The following is an 18,975-nucleotide window of genomic DNA, read 5'->3' as shown; positions in this document are numbered from 1 at the left end:
GTCCATGTCCTAGCTGGGTAATGTAGGATGAGTAGGAGTTTTCCTGGCCAAAAAAAAAAAAAAGGTGGGGAGAAAGGATGTTGGAGACTTGAGTAGCACAGCTGAGGGGGTGTGGCATGTCCAGGCCAGACGTCTGGCTAAAGGTGGGCCAGGAGTAACTCATGGAGGACAAGTGGAGCTGGGTGGAGTAGGCTGGAGAGGGAAGCCCGGGCTGGCCAGGAAGGGCCTTGGCCAGGTAGCGCTGTCCCAAGGACAGCGGGGAACCTGTGGATGCCTTTAAAGGGAAGTGGCATGATCCGATCTCTGGTCTGGAAGGATGGCCCTGACTGACGGGTAGGGAATGAGAGGAAGGAGGCAAGAGAGGAAATGGGGCAGGCAGCGGGGAGACGGCGACCCTGGAGCCTGGAGCCTGGGGAGACACTGGTATTGGACCTGGAGGGGACAGAAGGTCAGCGTCTGGTTCTTTCTCTTCCTGACTGCATGACCTTGGGCTGGTCACTGAGCCTCTGGGTGCCGCAGTGCACATCTGTAAAGCTGGGAGTAGTGCTAGTGCCTGCTTCGCGAGGTGCTTGTGAGGTCCATGGTCACTATGCCTAAAATGCCCTGCAGGGCCAGCATGCAGACAGTGATGTAGAACCTCAGCTTTGCTGCCACTCGGATCTGGAGGGGTGGGCGGGAACCGTGGATGTGATGGGGCCACCCGCAACCCCTGCTGAGCTCCTGGGTAGGTGGCAGTGCTGCTCACGGAGCCTGGGAACTCAGTCAGAGAGATTAGCGGGTGCGGAGAGGACCTTGATTCTGGCCATTCGACCCATTTCCATTAGAACTGGTGAGTCACTTCTGTCCCAGCTCATCAAATCCTGAGGCTGGGTGCATGCTTGTGGCACAGACCACCCGGGGCTGAACCCCAGCCTTGCGGCGTGTGTGTGTGTATGTGTGTGTGTGTGTGGCCTCGGGCCAGTGACTCGCCCTCCCTGGTAGAGTGAAAAGGTGGTGGCTTCTGCCTGGGAGGTGGCTGTGAAAAGCAACAGAGCGATTTGCGTGACAGTGCTCAGCACAGCACCGGGCACTGCTCCGGAAGTGCCCCTCACACAGTAGCAGCCGTGGTCATCTCGGTAGAAGTCATTGCCAGCAGTTGATGAACCCAGAATGGGTCTTCCTGGGTTTTGCAAACTCACAACTTGACTCCAGCCATCCTGAGCGCCTAAAAGACAACATGGCACAGTGAAAAGTACATGAGGCTTGCAATATTTTTGTAAAAGACAAAACAATATTTAAAGACAGAGAAAAGGAAGCCAACTGGTTTTCAGAGTGTGTTTACCAGACCAGCAGCGGCATAGTGTGGGAACTTGTTGAAAATGCCAATTCTCCAGCCCGACTGAATCTGAAACTGGGGGTGGGGCCAAGCACCCCCTACACCTTCCAGAGTAATCCCAGCCCTCCCGCCCCCAAAGGGCTTCAGCCCACCCACACCCCCCACAGCACAGGACCTCGAGAGGAAAAGGAGCTGCACGGCCGGGCGCGGTGGCTCAAGCCTGTAATCCCAGCACTTTGGGAGGCCGAGACGGGCGGATCACGAGGTCAGGAGATCGAGACCATCCTGGCTGACACGGTGAAACCCCGTCTCTACTAAAAAAATACGAAAACTTAGCCGGGCGAGGTGGCGGGCGCCTGTAGTCCCAGCTACTCGGGAGGCTGAGGCAGGAGAATGGCGTAAACCCAGGAGGTGGAGCTTGCAGTGAGCTGAGATCCGGCCACTGCACTCCAGCCTGGGTGACAGAGTGAGACTCCGTCTCAAAAAAAAAAAAAAAAAAAAAGAAAAGGAGCTGCTTGTGTCCGGGGCCACCCTGGGATCTCTGACTGGACAGTGGCATCTGAATAGATGGAGAGACCCCAGGCCGTCACGTGTCTTTTTCTTTAAACAGAAAGTGCTTTGGAATTGAACACAACCGGGTTTTCATCCCAGCTCTGCCACACACCAGCTGTACCAGCTGTGTGACTTGGGACATACCACTTCTCTGTGAGCCTCTTTTGCTTCATCTGCAAAGGAGGGTTGATGCTCCCTCCTGGCAGGGCTGCACGGACTAGATGAGCAGACATCTGGACAGCCCAGCGTGGCGCATGGCTCATGGTAGGTGCACACGTGGGAGCCGCCCTCCCTGCTTCCTGCAGCGTTCCAGTGCCCTGCTCCAGGGGGAAAGGTCTTCCAAGGAGCTCTAGAGGCAGCCAGGGTGACGGTGGCATCTCTCTAGTGCAGAAGCCGGGGCTTGCACTGGATGCAGGACCTGGGACCTGCAGGATGGGGCCGCCGCTCCCAGCAGTGGGCTCCCAGCTTCCCAGCAGATCCCCCTCTACCTCTCCCCGGCAAGGACCCTCTGCAGTTAGCCCAACCCCACTCAAAGCAGCACAGGACCTAGGGAGGAAACGAAAGGGACTGCTTATGTCTGGGGAAACCAAGAATCCTCTGACCACACTGTAGCCTCTGAATGGATGGGAAGTAGCCCCACGCAGTCCCCAAGGTCCCCACAGAGTAGGGACCTTGGGGACTGGGGATCGGAGCAGGGAGATTAGTTACCACAGGACCCTTCGTGGGCAATGAAATCGGTCTGGGAAGGGCGAGAGCTCAGGACCATGGGCATTCCCTGCGCATCTACCGTTTGCCAAGCCCCAGAGACAGGCCAGCAAGGGCCCTGCTCTCCAGGACCACAGAGCCTGGTGGGGGCCATTTGGGTCTGATGACCACACACAGCTGGGCTGCCCTCACCCCCAGGCTCAGGAGCCCCTTCTACTGCCCCAGATCCAGGCCCCTGCCCACTTGGGCCCCCCTATGCCTACAGCGCCACACGCCACCCCACATCCTCCATCCCATCCTGCTTAGCCTCCCTCCGGAAGAGGCAAGTTTCCAGGCACCAGGAAGGGCCCTGCAGGTGGAGAGTGGCTCTGAAAGGGCATGAGCACCCCTGAGCTGCCAGGGACAGCATGTCCTCAAGTGGACCCACTGGGGGCACAGCCCAGCGAGCTATCCGCCTGTCCCCAGCCGCCTCCCCACGCTGCGGTGTGGTGGGTGCCTGTGTGGGGAGTGGTGCTGCCCGTGGAACCCTGGAACAGGGCTGACCCAACTCGCAGTCCCTAGTGCCTGCAGGGCCTCCCGTGGGTGTCCCTGGAATGACCACATGAGTGACAGGCCCTGGGATTGGGTACAAATGCCCATTTTGAGGCAGAGGAAACTGAGGTGTGAGAAGTTGAATGTCTGAGGTTTTCTCAGCTCATCCTCACACGACCTGGAGAGGGGTCAGGACCTCAGCTCGGCAGCCCTGAGGCAGGAGCCGGCTTGTTCCAGGCCGCGCTCACAGAAGCAGCACACAAATCCAGGTCTTTCCCCTTTGGGAAATGGCCTTTGTGACAGTAGGGATTCGGCCTCTCTTGTTCACAAGGGAACACATGAACATGATCTTTTGAGGCCACATGCAGTGGCTCACACCACCAGCACTTTGGGAGGCCAAGGCAGGTGGATCTCTTGAGGCCAGGAGTTCGAGACTAGCCTGGCCAACATGGCAAAACCCCGTCTCTGCTAAAATACAAAAAAATAGGCATGGGTCAGTCGCAGTGGCTCATGCTTGTAATCCCAGCACTTTGGGAGGCTGAGGCGGGCGGATCATGAGGTCAGAAGTTCAAGAACAGCCTGGCTAACACAGTGAAATCCCATCTCTACTAAAAATACAAAAATTAACTGGGCATGCTGGCAGGCGCCTGTAGTCCCAGCTACTCGGGAGGCTGAGGCAGGAGAATCACTTGAACCCAGGAGGTGGAGGTTGCAGTGAGCCGAGATAGTGCCACTGCACTCCAACCTGGGCAACAGAGCGAGACTCCGTCTCAAAAAAAAAATTAAAAATTAAAAAATAGTTAAAAAATAGTCGGGCGTGATGGTGCACACCTGTAATCCCAGCTACTTGGGAGGCTGAGGCAGAAGAATCACTTGAACCTAAGAGGTAGAGGCTGCAGTGAGCCAAGATCGTGCCACTGCACTCCAGCCTGGGTGACAGAGTGAGACTCTGTCTACAAAAGAAAAGAAAATGGTATTTTGAGCTTTATGCCCTTCCATAGCAGCTCTGAAGGAATGGCCCTGCTAGACGGGGTCCCTGATTCCAGAAACAGAGACAGAGGGAAGGAGGGTCAGCTCCTTCCAAGGGGCACCAGGGATGAAGAGAGAGCCCAGGCATATGAAGAGCCTCCTTTCTTCTAGAAATAAAAAGTGCTGCCCTGCTAAACATAGGATTACCATGTGGCCTAGCGAGATATATATTCCAAGGAGCTGAAAGCAGAGGCTCAGAGACTGGTCCACCAGTGTTCTGGCAACATTAGCAAAAGGTGGAGAGAGAGCAAGTGTCCACCACCAGTGGAATGGATGAGCCAAATGTAGCCTACCCATACAATGAAATACTACTCAGCCATGAAAAGGAATGGGGTGCGGGCACATGCCACGTCACAGAGAACCCTGGAGGCGTTGTGCTTAGAGAAATAAACCAGTTGGAAAGGACAGTTACTACAGGATCCCACCTCTGTGCAATATCAGGATGTCTAGAATAGGCAGATACGTGGATGTAGGCAGATGCGTGGATGTAGGCAGATGCGTGGATGTAGGCAGATGCATGGACGTAGGCAGATACGTGGACGTGGGCAGATGCATGGACCTGGGCCCATGAGTGGACCTAGGCAGATACGTGGACGTGGGCAGATGCATGGACCTGGGCCCATGCGTGGACCTAGGCAGATGCGTGGACGTGGGCAGATGTGTGAATGTGGGCAGATGTGTGGACGTGGGCAGATGTGTGGACCTGGGCCCATGCGTGGACCTAGGCAGGTGCGTGAACATGGGCAGATGCGTGGACGTGGGCAGATGCGTGGACAGGAGACAGATGAGATGCTACCAGGGATGGGGGGTGGGCAGTTATTGCTTAATAGATACATTAATAACAGTTTCTGTTTGGGGCAATGAGAAACTTCTGGAAGTAGGCACTTGTGATTGCTGCACTTTTACTTGTTGTGCATGTTCTTATTTTTATTTTATTTTATTGTATTTTATTTTTGTCGTTTTTGAGATGGAGTCTCACCCTGTTGCCCAGCAAGCTGGAGTGCAATGGTGCAGTCTCAGGTCACTGAAACCTCAGCCTCCTGAGTTCAAGCAATTCTCCTGCCTCAGCTTCCCGAGTAGCTGGGATTACAGGCACACGCACCACACCTGGCCTAATTTTCCTATCTTTTTTAGAGACAGGGTTTCACCATGTTGGCTAGGCTGGTCTTGAACTCCTGACCTTAAGTGATCAGCCCACCTTGGCCTCCCACAGTGCTGGGATTACAGGCATGAGCCACTGCGCCCGGCCTGTGTATGTTCTTAACGCCACCGGTCTGTGCACTAAAAAATGGTTAAAATGACAAATTTTATGTTGTAGACATATATGTGTGTCTCTGTGTGTGTGTGTGTGTGTGTGTGTGTGTATATAAAACCACCATTTTTTTAAATTATGTGATAACAAAATGTAGTCTATCGATGCAGCAGAGTATGATTCAGCCTTTTAAAAAGGGAGGCGACCTCGTCATCCCAGGTTATATAACACGATGGACCTTGAGGACACCATGCTCAGGGAAGTAAGACGGTCACAGGACAAATAGTGCTGAGCTCCGCTTGTGTGAGGTACCCAGAGTCATCCGAGTCACAGAGGCAGAAGATAGGATGTGGTCGCCAGCAGCCGTGGGGAGAGAGGATAAGGAGGTAGAGTTTAGTGGGTAGAGAATGAGGATAAGGAGGCAGAGTTTAGTGGGTAGAGAATGAGGATAAGGAGGCAGAGTTTAGTGGGTAGAGAATTTCAGTTTTGCAAGATGAGAAAGGCTCTGGAGAGGGATGGCGCTGGTGGCTGCACAGCCGTGCGACTGTGCTTGATGCCACTCAACTGTCCATTTCGGAATGGTTACCATGGGAGCTTTTATGCTATGTATTCTACCTCAGGTTTTACAGAATAGTTTAGAAATTTACAAATACAATGTAATCTTCCAGAAACTATGGGATGAGCTGAATGGTATATGAATCATATCCCAATAAAGCTGTTTTAAAACCCTGCTGCCCTAAACACAGCTGGACACGCCGTGGCCGCCCTCTCAGGGCAAGGACAAAGCACTGCCGACGGCCGAGAGCACGGCCTGCCCACACCCCACCCCTGGAGTGTGCGGGAGGCAGGGTCCAGCGCGCTGGGCCCACGCGGCCTCCAGGCCCACAGAAGGCCCCCACAGTGGGGAAAGGAGGGTGTGAGACACTGAGGAGCCCCCTCTGCTGACAAGGGCCAGGCACATCAGACCCGGCCTAACAGCTGAAACTTTTAGCGGAAGCCGGACCTCAGCCCTGGCCGTGGGGGTCAAAAACAAGTCGTGAATCGCCCCAAGGCCCCTGGGGTGCGAGTCAAGGATGCGTGGGAACTGGACGGGCCTTGTAACCTCATGGGCCAGGATCTGGGAGCAGCTCCTCAGGCCCCCAATCTTTCCTCTCAGCCTCGGGCTCCTCTGAAGCTGTGGTCTGCAAGCTGCACAGCTGGTGCGGCTTCCTCAGACCTCAGCATCCTGCAGAGCTGGGCAGCCGAGGGGCCAGGCGTGGGGGCCACATGGGACCTGCTCTGAGATGATGTGAGGGGACGCAGGGCTGTGTCTGCCTGTGCACAACCTGGGTACACACTGCCCGGGGCCACAGGGGCCTCATCTGTGCCCACTTCTTCCCGATGCAGGTGGCTCTGTGCCAGCGAGGCTGACCATTGTTCCGGCCTGGGGACCCAGCACCTTGGGATCCCCATTAATGGCCCTACTCAGGAGATGCAGCCGTGAGCCAGCGCACAGGAGCCCTGCCTTCAGGGAGCTGATGTTCCAGCAAGAAGAGAGAAACCATAAACTCCAAAAAGCACATAGAATAAGCTATGCAATTTTCATAGAAATAGGTGCCTGGAAGAAGCTAAAACAGGAAAATGTGACAATGAATGCATGAGGAGACACTTGAAAACTGAGACTGGTGGTCACGGAAGGCATCCCAAGGAGGCGGCAGGCATTCAGCCATGCAGGGATGGGCAGAGGAGAGCCCCGGGCAGAGGGAAGCTGGTGCAGAGGCCCCAAGGCAGGGCAAGCCTTGCAGGCCTGAGGAGTGATGGCGGGGCATGTGGCCGGCTGTGGGGAAGCAGTGGGTAGATAGGGCAGGGGAGGCCTCCTTTCTTACAGATGCCCTCGGAGTGACCCACAGTTCCAGTTTGCCAGAGACTGACCTGATTTCAGCACTGAGAGCCTAGGGAAACCCCTCAGTCCCCAGCAAACCATGACAGTCGGTCACCCCAGTGCCCACTCAAGCTCCAGGGGATGCGGAAGTTAAAACTGGGCTATGCCAGGCTGCTGCACCCTTCCCTCAGGAGGGCGCTGGTCCACGGTTCCCAGGAACCCCGAGAGTTCCCTGTTCAAGGCCTGCAAGGGTCAGCTCAGCTGGGAGCAGACGGTGCGTGTTGCGTGGCCAGCTTCTCCTGGCAAGTGCCTGCCAAAGGCCGTGCCCTCCCCTGCCGGCCATGCCCCAGACCTCACCTGCCCACCTAGAACCTCTGAGTAGAGTAGGGTGGGGCCTTTAGCAGGCAGGTTATAAGGAACTCTCATGAAAATAAAAGCTCACAGGAATGACCTTTTAAGTTTAAAAAAAAAAACAACAGAGCTTTTCATTCTCTGAAAGCAATAAATCCTGGCCTTCGTTAAGTTCAGAGGAGTACATGTGTCAGTGATTAAGGCTTGGGGTGAATGGAGAGTTGAGGAATTTGTGATCTTTGGGGTGTGCTGGTTTACGTGCGCCTCTCCGGAGCCTGTTTTCCAACAGGAAACAAGATCCCAGGAGATGACAGGCTCTGGGGCGAAGCTCACTTGCGTTGCACAGATCTGGGACTGACCAAACCTAAAGCCACAGGCCACCAGCCCGTGTAGCAAGAGCCATGTCCTCAGCCCCCACCCCCAAAGCCACAGGCCACCAGCCCGTGTAGCAAGAGCCATGTCCTCAGCCCCCACCCACCGCTGGCCGCCCAGCACCGACACAGCCTGCACCATGGCTGTACCCGCCGCCTGTGCGGGTACCAGTAGTCCCGCTGCCAGCATCGGCAACATGCTTCTTTGTAGCCAGCACCTCCCATCACCTGGGTACAGGCTCTTTAAATATTCGGGTTCACCTGACCTCCACCCTTGAGAGTCCCTTTCTTTCTTTTTTTTTTTTTTTTTTTTGGAGATGAAGTCTTGCTTCATTGCCCAGGCTAGAGTGCAGTGGCACGATCTCGGCTCACTGCAACCTCCACCTCCCGGATTCAAGCGATTCTCCTGCCTCAGCCTCCCAAGTGGTTGGGGTTACTGGCATCTGCCAGCACACCCAGCTAATGTTTTGTATTTTTATTAGAGACTGGGTTTCACTATTTGGGCAGACTGGTCTCGAACTCCTGACCTCAGGTGATCCGCCCGCCTCGGCCTCCCAAAGTGCTGGAATTACAGGTGTGAGCCACCGCGCCCAGCCAAAAACCCCTTTCTGGAGTTCCTGCACCCCTCCCCTTCCTGTCCAGGCCTGCTGGCTAGTCCGGCCCCTCCAGGGATGTTCTCATGGCTCTGAGCCCCTGTGGGCAGGAAGGGTCGTAGTCTCAGGCACCCTGAGGGGCTTTTCCTTCTTCGCATCGGTTTTGCTCAGTCCTCCCTTCAGCTGCCTGGCCTGAAGGGCCTGGGGAGGGGCTCTGCCAGGCCTGAGAAATGACCTGTGGCTTGGCTCCCCATCATGGCACCCACGTGCCTTACGTCTGCCAATCAAAAGGGCTCCCAAGCAGCGCCTCTCCCTTTAAGTCTCTGCTGGAAGGCACCGAGGGCTGCGGGCTTTCAAAAGGCAGTGCTTCTACTAGAAATCGCTGATGCTCTGCCTCCCCGGGCACCCTCAGCCCCTTGACTGGAGGCACTTACAAGAGCCCTGACAGTCTGATCTGGAGACCGTGACCAACCCTTGTCCCCTTCCCGTTCCCTGCCCCTTCCCGTCCTTCTTGCTGCACCCTCTGGGTGGGACATGCCATGTTTAGCTCTGGTGCCAAAACCACGGTCATTTCCCTGAAGAGGAGGAACTTAGGAGAGCATCATTGGTGCAGGCAAACGCCCTGGCCTGACCAGCTGTGAGCCTCGGATGATCACTTCTCCTGTGGGCCTCAGGGTTTTTTTTATCTGTAAATGGGCCCAATCTTGTACATCTCAGAATTTTTTTTTTTTTTTTTTTTTTTGAGACGGAGTCTTGCTCTGTCGCCCAGGCTGGGGTGCAGTGGCCGGATCTCAGCTCACTGCAAGCTCTGCCTCCTGGGTTCACGCCATTCTCCTGCCTCAGCCTCCCGAGTAGATGGGACTACAGGTGCCTGCCACCTCGCCCGGCTAGTTTTTTGTACTTTTTAGTAGAGACGGGGTTTCACTGTGTTAGCCAGGATGGTCTCGATCTCCTGACCTCGTGATCTGCCCGTCTCGGCTTCCCAAAGTGCTGGGATTACAGGCTTGAGCCACCGCGCCCGGCCCATCTCAGAATTACTCAGAGGATTGAAGAGATGGTAAAAGCCCCCAGCACATGGCCCGCCAGGCTCAGCACGTCAGCAGATTCAGCAGATTCTACCATCCCCAGCCCACCAGGCACCCCCTTGCCTGAGCCCTCCAACCTGAGCCCTTGGGGAGATGTCTTGGGACTCCAGAAAACATGGTGTGGTGGAGCTGCAGCCTGGCTGGTGTGCAACCAGAGTGCGTCATGGGTCTGGACTCCTTAATCCCATTGGAAAAGTTTAACTAAAGCCGCTCCTAACTCAGGGAGAGGAACCAACCTGGAAACTGCAGGCATTTTGGACGGCACAAGGAGGGCGTGCTGTGCCTAAACGGGGCTGGAGTCATCTCGGGTCTCCAGGGCTGCCAACCACACTGGCCTTATAATTAGACATTTAACTCACAGACCTCTGAGAGCCATCCTGGGCAGCGTCTATTTTGTGAGGTTCCCGGTATTTCAAATAATAAATAAATAACAAATGCCAAGAAGAGGTTATGAAAACCGTGGACTATTTAACCACTCTCCTTTAATAAGTATCTTCCTTAATGAGAGAGTCAGGCAGTGTTAAAGGACACGGCTCTCAATCTGAACTGTGTGACTCCACCCGCTACCAGCGCACGGCCTCAGAAAGCCCATTAACCTCCCTGTGCCTCGGTTCCTTCATCTATAAAATGGAGATAAGAGCAACAGCCTTCCTCATGGGTTTGATGTCAGGAATATGTGAGTTAATACCATAGACTCGAGACTGGTGCCAAGCGCAAAGTTGATACTCGATAAATGGTGCCGGCGGCTCTTGCTTTTATTAAACACTGTTGGAGGCCGCTGTGGCTGTCTGGTATCTGGTGCTGTCAGCTCCTTTGTAGAGCACATGATTGTCCACATTGGAGGCCCCCCATGAATGTGAGATTGGGGCCACCCACCACCCCCGCCCCTCCTGACAGGGCCCTATTCATTCATCCACCAAATGGCACCATGTCCAAGCCAGCTTACCAGGGCTGGTCGCTCGGTTCATCGGGGTCTGTCACCAGCCTGGACAATAACCGTTGTTCCAAACAAACATGACGAAGACCATGGCGATGCCTTAAAACCCCAGCAGCCTGTGGTGTTGGCTTTCCAGACTGCTTCAGGACCTTCCAACAAGCAGCAGGACCCAGTGCTGTTCGGCTCCCGGTTCAGCATGGCAGATGGTGGAAGATGACTCTGGGGGGACATAAGCAGCTTCAGAATGAACTGTATTTGTTGAGAAAGAGGCTGTGATTTCAACTCCTGGGGGACCACAGTGCCCATAGCCCTGGCTGAGCCAGAGTAAGCTGGCCGGCCTCTCCGGGTCTCAGTGTCCCCTCCAGGAGCACTAAGGTCCTCAGGCCCACCTTAAAGACACCCACCAGGACACACCTACTCCTGCACTCCTCCAAGGGACAGAGGACTTTGTGAGGCCAAGCTGGGAATGTGTGGAGAGAGCACTCCCTTGTCTGGGCAGTTTTCAGCTCTGAGGTTGGTCTGAGACTCGTAAAACAAATGAAATGGTCTGGGGAGATGTTTTAATGATCTGGTCTTGGAAGCTCGTATCCAGGGATCTCAACTGCCTTCTCTGCTCAAGGCGCACTCCCTGATGGCCCTGGAGCCCCAGCAATCTCAGAGAGCTCCAGACTGAAGGTCTGGGAGGATTCAGGCCATCTCACCCCACTTCCTCCCAAAGTTCTGGGAAGAGGGTCATAGAAAGGGGCTTCCAGTGGTGCTGAGAAGGACCAGGTCTGAAGGGACACTCGACACGTGGTGGGATGAGAAAAACTTGGCCATGGTCACGGTGGAAATCACACACACATGTTCAGGGGACAGACTCTGAAGTCAGGTTCCAATCCCAGTTCTGCCATTTCCCCACTGTGTGACCTTGGGGACGCCACCCTCTGTGACTCCACAGTGCCAGGCCCCTCACATGGGACACTCTGCTGTGGCTGTCTGCATGGCTGCCAGCAGCATCCCCACAGCCTCCATCAGGCCCGCCGGGCTCACAGCCTCGCTCAGGGGTAGTTTGTTTTGTTTTCTTTAATTGCGATAAAACACACATACCAGCCGGGCGTGGTGGCTCACGCCTGTAATCCCAGCACTGTGGGAGGCCAAGGTGGGCGGATCACCAAGTCAGGAGTTCAAGACCAGCCTAGCCAACATGGTGAAACCCCGTCTCTACTAAAAATACAAAAAATTATCTGGTGTGGTTGCGGGCACCTGTAATCCCAGCTACTCGGGAGGCTGAGGCAGGAGAATCGCTTAAACCCGGGAGGCGGAGCTTGCAGTGAGCCAAGATCACGCCACTGCACTCCAGCCTGGGCAACAGTGTGAGACTCTGTCTCTGAAAAAAAAAGAAAAAAAAATACACATACCATAAAATTTCCCGTCTTAACCATTCTTAAGTGTACAGTTCAGCGGCATTAAGTATGTTCACGTTGTCAGGCAACCATCACCACCACCATCCCTCTCCAGAACTCTTTTCAGGGTGCGAAACGGAGTCTCTGGAGCCACCAAACACCGAGCTCCCAGCCTCGCCTCCCCTCGCCCAGCCCACCGATGGCACCCACCATTCCACCTTCTGCCCCTGTGAATCTGACGGCTGCAGGAGCCTCCAGAAGTGGAATCATTCCGTATTTATCTTTCTGTGTCGGGCTTACTTCACGTTGCGTGGCCTCCTCCAGGCCCAGCCGTGCTGCCGCATGCGCCAGGAACTCCTTCCTCTCTGGGGCTGACTCACATCCCGCTATATCAGTGCGCGTTTTGTTTGCTCATTCTTCTGTCCACCGACGCTTGCGTTGCTTCCACCTTTTGGCTATCGCGCCTGGTAGTAATTCTTGACTTCTCTGGGCCTCAGTTCTCCTGATCTATAGGAAGAAAAGAGTAGAGAGAAACGAAAGCACTTTACAGAGGGTTGTGTGGATTCCATGAACCCCCTGTCCTCAGGTGCTGGCCGAAGGGGAGGACCAGGGTCGGGGCTGAGAGTGGAGCAACCGGTCAGGAGCCCACAGGAAGCAGCCAGGCCAGTAGGGGGAGAGGGAGAGGCCTGGGCAGGCTGTCCCCGGTGCGGCTGAGGTGGGGTGGCTGCAGGCTTGTGAAGGGACCTTAACAAGACAGGCGTTGCTGGAGGGGACGTCCTCGGGGAGGGAGGTTCCTGGAGGGCTGGGTGGGGGGAACCACTCAGCCAAATCCCTGCTGCTCAGGCCTCAGAGGAAGCCTCTTGGGGTTCGAGGGCCCCCTTTGGAGTTGATCAATGGCGCAAGTTCTCCATCCCAACCAGAGATGAGATCTGTATGAGTTAGAAATGGTTTCATTTTGTCTGGCCTCGAACAGCGCTGAGAGAGCCGTGGGCCTCCCTGGAGTTATCTACTGTGCTGATGCTGCTCTCAGACTTCCAGAGTCATTGGACAACGAGCTGGAGGCCTCGCTGGCCTGTGCTGGACCCAGCACCCTGAAATGTCGTTGAGAAACCTCATGCCCAGAGAGCTCAGCCTCTGCATTCTCATCCCGAGGTTCACAGCCGGGCAGTGATTAGGGACACGGAAAAGCTCCCGGCTTCCCATGGGGCTGCCCTTGCCCTTTGCTGAGGGTGCAGCCAACGGCTCCGTTGGCCTCTGCACCTCAAACTTGCCTGCAGAGTTGCTGAGGTGGAATCACTGTGTCTCCAGCTTCGCCCACCTGGGGACTCATAAGAACCAGTTATGCGGTGGCTCAGGCCTCTAATCCCAACGCTATGGGAGGCCATGGCGGGATGATCACTTGAGCCCAGAAGTTTGAAGCTGTAGTGAGCTGTCATCACGCCACTACAGCCTGGGCAACAGAGTGAGAGCCCGACACACACACACACACACACACACACACACACACACACACACAAAGAAAAGAACCCACTTACATTAAAGCCCTGCATTGTGATGGCCCAGAGGCCCCTGCAGCTTGGGGTCCCAAAGAAGCACCCCGTTTGTACCCCGGGCTGGTGCGTCTGCTGCCAGCTCGTCTGGTTCGTGATTCCACAAGGCAGGTCTAGTTACCACCACTCACAAACCTCTGTCCTCCTGAGTCGGAAACCCTAAGGTTCAATGAGGTTGAGTCAGTTGCTCAGAAGACACAGCTTCCCCACCAGTCAGGTTCTTCCCCTCCTGCTCTGGCACACCCCTCGCCCCAGCCTCTGAAAGGAAGTTTCGCAAATGCCACTGTGGTGGCACCCACGGCGAAATACCATCGTTCCCTAGCAGCCAGCCCCTAGCTCAGAGCTGTGTGGGTCCCATGCAGAGTGGGGGACAATGGCCTTCTCCCAGCCCAGGGTGGTCTTCAGCGCTAGACCCTCCAGCTGGGGCAAGTTTTCCAGCAGCATCCTTAGGCAAGACCCGTCCTGTCCCTTGCAGCCTCAGTTCCCCTTCTCCACATGAACAGATCAATCAAGACAGACTCCCAGTGCCTTCCTGAGCATCTGAGTCTCAGGCAGCAGGAGGAAAGTTTCTTCTACTTGTAGAAAAGAAGAAAAACAAGAAACAAGGGAAAACTCTGGGGCCAATCACCTGGCCAAAGGCGTGGTTTTGCTTGTTGGAGCCAGGTCTTAGCTGCAGCCAAGCTGGCCCTGCTCTTCCAGGGGCTGGGGCAATCTCCTGCACACCAGGCCCAGATGCCCTGGGGCACAGCCAGCCCCGGCAAAGGGACCACAGGCCCAGGGGAACGGCCTCCCTTGTCACCAAGGCCACCTGCCCGGTGGCTCAGCATGTGGGGCACAACTGTCCTTGCACTTGGGAGCCACAGACTATGAAGGCATCCAGGAAGCTCTAGCAACACAGCGTGAGGCAGGTCCCTTCACCTGGCTTAGCCCCAGAGTTCTCATCTGTGCAGGGAACACTAGCCCCTTCCTCAGAGAACTGGCAGGGCAGAGGTGAGCCTGCTGGGTGGGCACGGGGGGTCCTAGAGGGAAAGGGTCGCAAGTTCATGCTCACTGGGTGAGCAGCCGGCTTGGCACCCCGTAGATGCTGAACCCAGGTCACTGCCCGTGGTGGGCTCTCAGCACCTGATAGTCCAGAGACTCAGGAAAGGCTGTCTGTCCTCCCCCCACTCCTGCGGCTCCTGCAGTCCAGTCCCCAAGCCCGCCTGGCCTCTGTGTTGGTGAAAGCAGCAGCGTGGGAGCCCACGGTCAGCAGGAAGCCCAGCTCCAGCACACGTGCCCTCTCCCAGGGCCTCACCGCCTGTCTTCTCGCAGTCAGGGAAAGGAAGGGTGGAAGGCGCTGCCTATCTCACTGGCACGTGCACATCAGACCAGGCGGCCCTGTGTCTCTCCTAAGCCCTGGAGCTTGCTGGACTTGCCGTCTTTTCAGGAAAATCCCAGAAGCAGTGAGGAGACCTGAGGCCTCCCTGCCTGTCCCCTCCCTCCCTCCCTCCCTCTCTCTCTCCCTCCCCCCCTCCCTCCCTGTCTCTCTCCTTCCTCCCCTGAACACACATCACTTGGTCCTGTCCTGTGATGGGAGTTGGGGACACAGAGCTGCCTGAGATGCAGAGTGCTTACTGCAGGAGCTCCTTTGTGCCAGGAGGGAGAACCGAGCACGGCAGAAAGGGCGAGTGACAGAGTAGGGGACCGAGTGCAGGGGCAGCGTTTGCCTGATGCCGAGAAGGAAGGGGTCCAGGTTGGGAGCTGGGGCAGGATGATGCCCAGGGGGGTCTCTGGCTTGGCTGCTTGGGTGCTGCTGGGACCTGCACTTAAGTAACAAGGGAGGCGGGGGGCACGTGGGAAGTCGGGAGGTGAGTTTGGATTTGGAAGTGGTGCCTCCCCATGGAGTTGGACATTCAGGTCCAGAGCTCAGAATGAAGGGTAGACCGCTTGTTCACCTGCAGGTTGGCCACATGGTGCCCCCAGCACTGTGCCTGGTTAGGATCAGCCCTCAGGAGTGTGCACGACCAGCTTCATTCTCTCCCTGCAGGAGGACCGTTTCAGTCAGGATCACATCCAGCCTGCCTGGCCAGCGGCTCATAGGCCCGGCATGCCCAGCAATGCCCCAGTCCTGCCCAGCTCCAGGCCTGCAGGGAGCACCACCCAGTGACACTGGGAGGCAGGTCCCCTACCCTGCCTGGGCAGCTGCCCACCCTGCCAGCATCCCTCCCCATCGGCCTCTGCCTAACCGTGCCACCCAGGAGAGCCACCAGACAAATCCATTAGTTCAGCCACCCCGACGCAGGCAAATGTCCTCATCTGGCTTCAGTTACCCAGACAGAGAACTTCCTGGTCGTACCAGTGGTGCCCATCAGGAAAGCACAGTGCTGCTTTGCCTTGGATCTAGCAGAGTCTGGCTTCTTCCCCCACTCATGGCCCCTTTCCTGCTGTGCCCCACATTCTGCCTGGGGCCCGGGGCCAGGAGCTTCGCTGAGCTGAGCACAACCTGAGGCCTGGCAAGAGCCCCGAAGCTTTGTGGGTGGCCACTGGGCCTTCTTCCTCCTACAGCCAGAGGAACACGGTGCTGCGTGTGCTGGGGGGTTCCCATTCCCACACATCACTCTCATTGAAAACAGGCCCAGAGAGGAGGAAAGGCCCCCCGAGGGTGCTGACCTGCCCCCCAAACCTGGGGCTTAGTTAATACCCAGGGCCAGTCATCCAGTGTGACTGGCTCCGGAAGTTCCCAGGCACCATCAGCCCCGCACAGGCCACTCACTGGGGAGGAGATCAAGGCAGGTGTTTCGGCCACAGCGGGTCTGAGATGCTGGTGGGACAAGCACGTGGAGATAGGAAGGTAATTGGCCGTACAGTGTGGGTGTCGCAGGCCTCGGCCGAGACCGTGGGCCTGGAGATGCCTCCTAAGCTATAAACCCACACAGTATAAGGAGCTGTTGTCTGTTCTGGGGGTCCCGGAATCCTGGCCTTGCCAGCTCCACACAGCCCCTGGCAATTCCAGCATAAACCCCAAATTCAGGGTCTGTGTCCAGGATGGGAGAAACCAAGGGCGACGTCCCTGGCGTGCGTTTTTGCCCTTAAAACACAGGGAAGCAAGAAGTAGCATGTTTTTCATTTTTAAATTTTGTTTAACCATCCTCACCTCAAGTCTCCAGTCCATGAAGCTGGCAAGAAACTCAGTCTCGCCTGACCCCTGGGCCTGCAAAGCTTTTGGCGTGTAGCGTAGCACGGAGGGCCCCTCTCCACCTGAAGGGATCTCTTCTCTCTGTTTCTCAGAGACTGGCCCTGCCTCCTCCCCTTCCCTTAACAAAAGTCGGGAAACACCTCCCACAAGACACACAGACACAAACCTGCATACACAGACACACACACTCACATGCACACAGACACAAACCTACATACACAGACACACACACAGAAACAGAGACACACACAGACACATGCACAGACACACACAGAAACACAGACACACACACAGACACTCCCATGCACACAGACACAAACCTACATACACAGACACACACAGATACTCACATGCACACAGACACAAACCTACATACACACTCACATGCACACAGACACAACCCTACATACACAGACACATACACAGAAACACAGAGACACACACTCACATGCACACAGACACTCATAGAGACACACACAGACACACATGCACAGACACACACTCATTTTTCCATCCTGCCACAGGCGCAATCGGAGCCAGTCTCCTGCATGGCCTTCATGGTTGTTCTGGAAACTCGAGGGGGTTTGAGGTTGGCTTTTGCAGGAAAGGGCAGTGCCTTGTCATAGGGTCACAGCCTGTCCCACTGTTGCCTCCAGGCCCAGGCCAGAGCCTGGCATGCAGTGGGTGAGCAAGACGTATCAAATGCCATTTACACATTGCAATCTTGTACCTGCACCCAACTTCACTGAAACAGGGGCGAGAAGGGGCGCTGGGAAGGATGGCAGTGAGCGCCACAGAGGTGAGGGGAGGGAGAGGGAGGCCTCAGACCTCTGCTGCCACGGCCAGAGCCAAAGCGCTTCCTTCAGCGTTGAGGTCACTCTGGTCTCGGGGCCTGACGTGGGCAAAGGGCTAGAGGCGGAGGTCGCGGGGTCTGCACCGTAAATTCAGAAGGGCTTACGGTGCGCGGATGGAGGACGGATGTGGACGGGAAGCCCCGAAGGTGGCTGAGCAGCTCCCTGGTTCTGGGGAAGGAGGAGCTGGAGGTCCCAGCGAGTGGCGAGGACTGCAGGCGGATCGCGTAGCGCCTGTCGTGACTGAATTTCAGCGCCGCGCAGCCGTGACGGCCTCTTCGTTGTGTTGGCTTTGTTGTTTTACTTTAGTGAATGTTCAGAAGCATTTCTCGGGGCTTTCGTAAGATAACCCGCCCTTACTTTCCTCCTAAGTCTGAAGTTTCTCAGCTGCAAACGCGTCTGCCTCAGGATCATCCCGTGGGAATCTTTGTGATTGAGGGAGGGCTTAGGAACGACCAAGTGAACCAGTGATTAAATAACAGAATGGGTGCGTGGGGCATGAGGGATGCGGCCAGCTCGGGAGGGGGGTTGGCAGAACAGGCGAGGTAGTGGCAGAAGGAAGGGATTCCTCCCCACGCATCTCCCCTCCGCAGCCAGCAGACCCCCTTGGGCAGGCCACTCGCAGAAAGCTGTTGCGAGCAGACCGGTGGATGGGCGGGGCATGCCCCACGCAGCCAAGTCCCCTGGCTTCCCTTCTCAGTGAATGCATTCTTGTTTTCCTGTCTAGGGCCCCCTGGACGGCGCGGCAAGCCTGGGAGAAGAGGCGACCCTGGTGAGTCCCAGCTTTTCTCAGCACCTGAGTGGAGGCTTGGAAGCCACCATGGCCCCAGGCTCTGGCTGCACGGCCTGCCCACCTGCTTCCCCACCCTGATTCATGCCTTGGCCCTGGGCAGGTGCTCCTCCCCCTTCCAAGTCCAGCCGCTGTTTCCTGAGGCCACAGCACCCACTACTGCCTTTCCCGGGCTTCTTGGCATTCACAGTTCCAGGACTGTCCCCTCTCCCCCAGCCATCCCCTGAATCTCATTGTTGGCCTTGAGCACTTCGGCCCCTACTCTCCCACTCCAGAGCAGCCCCTCTCTCTGAGGCAGAAGGTGATGACTCCGCCAGCCACGACCTCCCCCATGGGTCCTTCAGCACAACCCAGTTCTTCTGTGGGTTTCATCCCTCCCCAGATGTGGCCTGTCCTTCCTTGGCGGAGCCGCCAGGAGGAGACTCCCCCACCTCCCTTCCCTGCAGCCTGCAGAGGCACCTGTGTTCGCCACCCTTCCTTCCTGCTGTCTCTGCTTCACCCAGAACACCCCTGCCCGGCCCCATCACCCAGAACCCCCCCCCCCCCTCCCCCCCCCCCCCAGCCCCCCCCCCCGCCCTGTCCCCATCACCCAGAACCCCTCCGCCCCGTCCCCATCACCCAGAACACCCCCCGCCCCGTCCC

The 18,975-nt window shown here is 56.5% G+C and overlaps 1 protein-coding gene across 1 annotated transcript in view; it reads left to right on the top strand.

Moving 5' to 3' along the window:
• The window catches only part of COL23A1 (collagen type XXIII alpha 1 chain), a 358,464-nt gene that overhangs the window by 266,073 nt on the left and 73,416 nt on the right, over window positions 1-18,975 (top strand). The window contains exon 3 of the mRNA XM_025388238.1: window positions 18,271-18,315. Within this exon, the coding sequence (XP_025244023.1) occupies window positions 18,271-18,315 (45 nt within the window). The remainder of the gene's footprint in view (window positions 1-18,270; window positions 18,316-18,975) is intronic.

This window comes from Theropithecus gelada, chromosome 6 (assembly GCF_003255815.1).
Source record: "Theropithecus gelada isolate Dixy chromosome 6, Tgel_1.0, whole genome shotgun sequence".
NCBI classification, from domain to species: Eukaryota; Metazoa; Chordata; class Mammalia; order Primates; family Cercopithecidae; genus Theropithecus; species Theropithecus gelada.
This window is presented reverse-complemented; position numbering and strand designations above follow the sequence as displayed.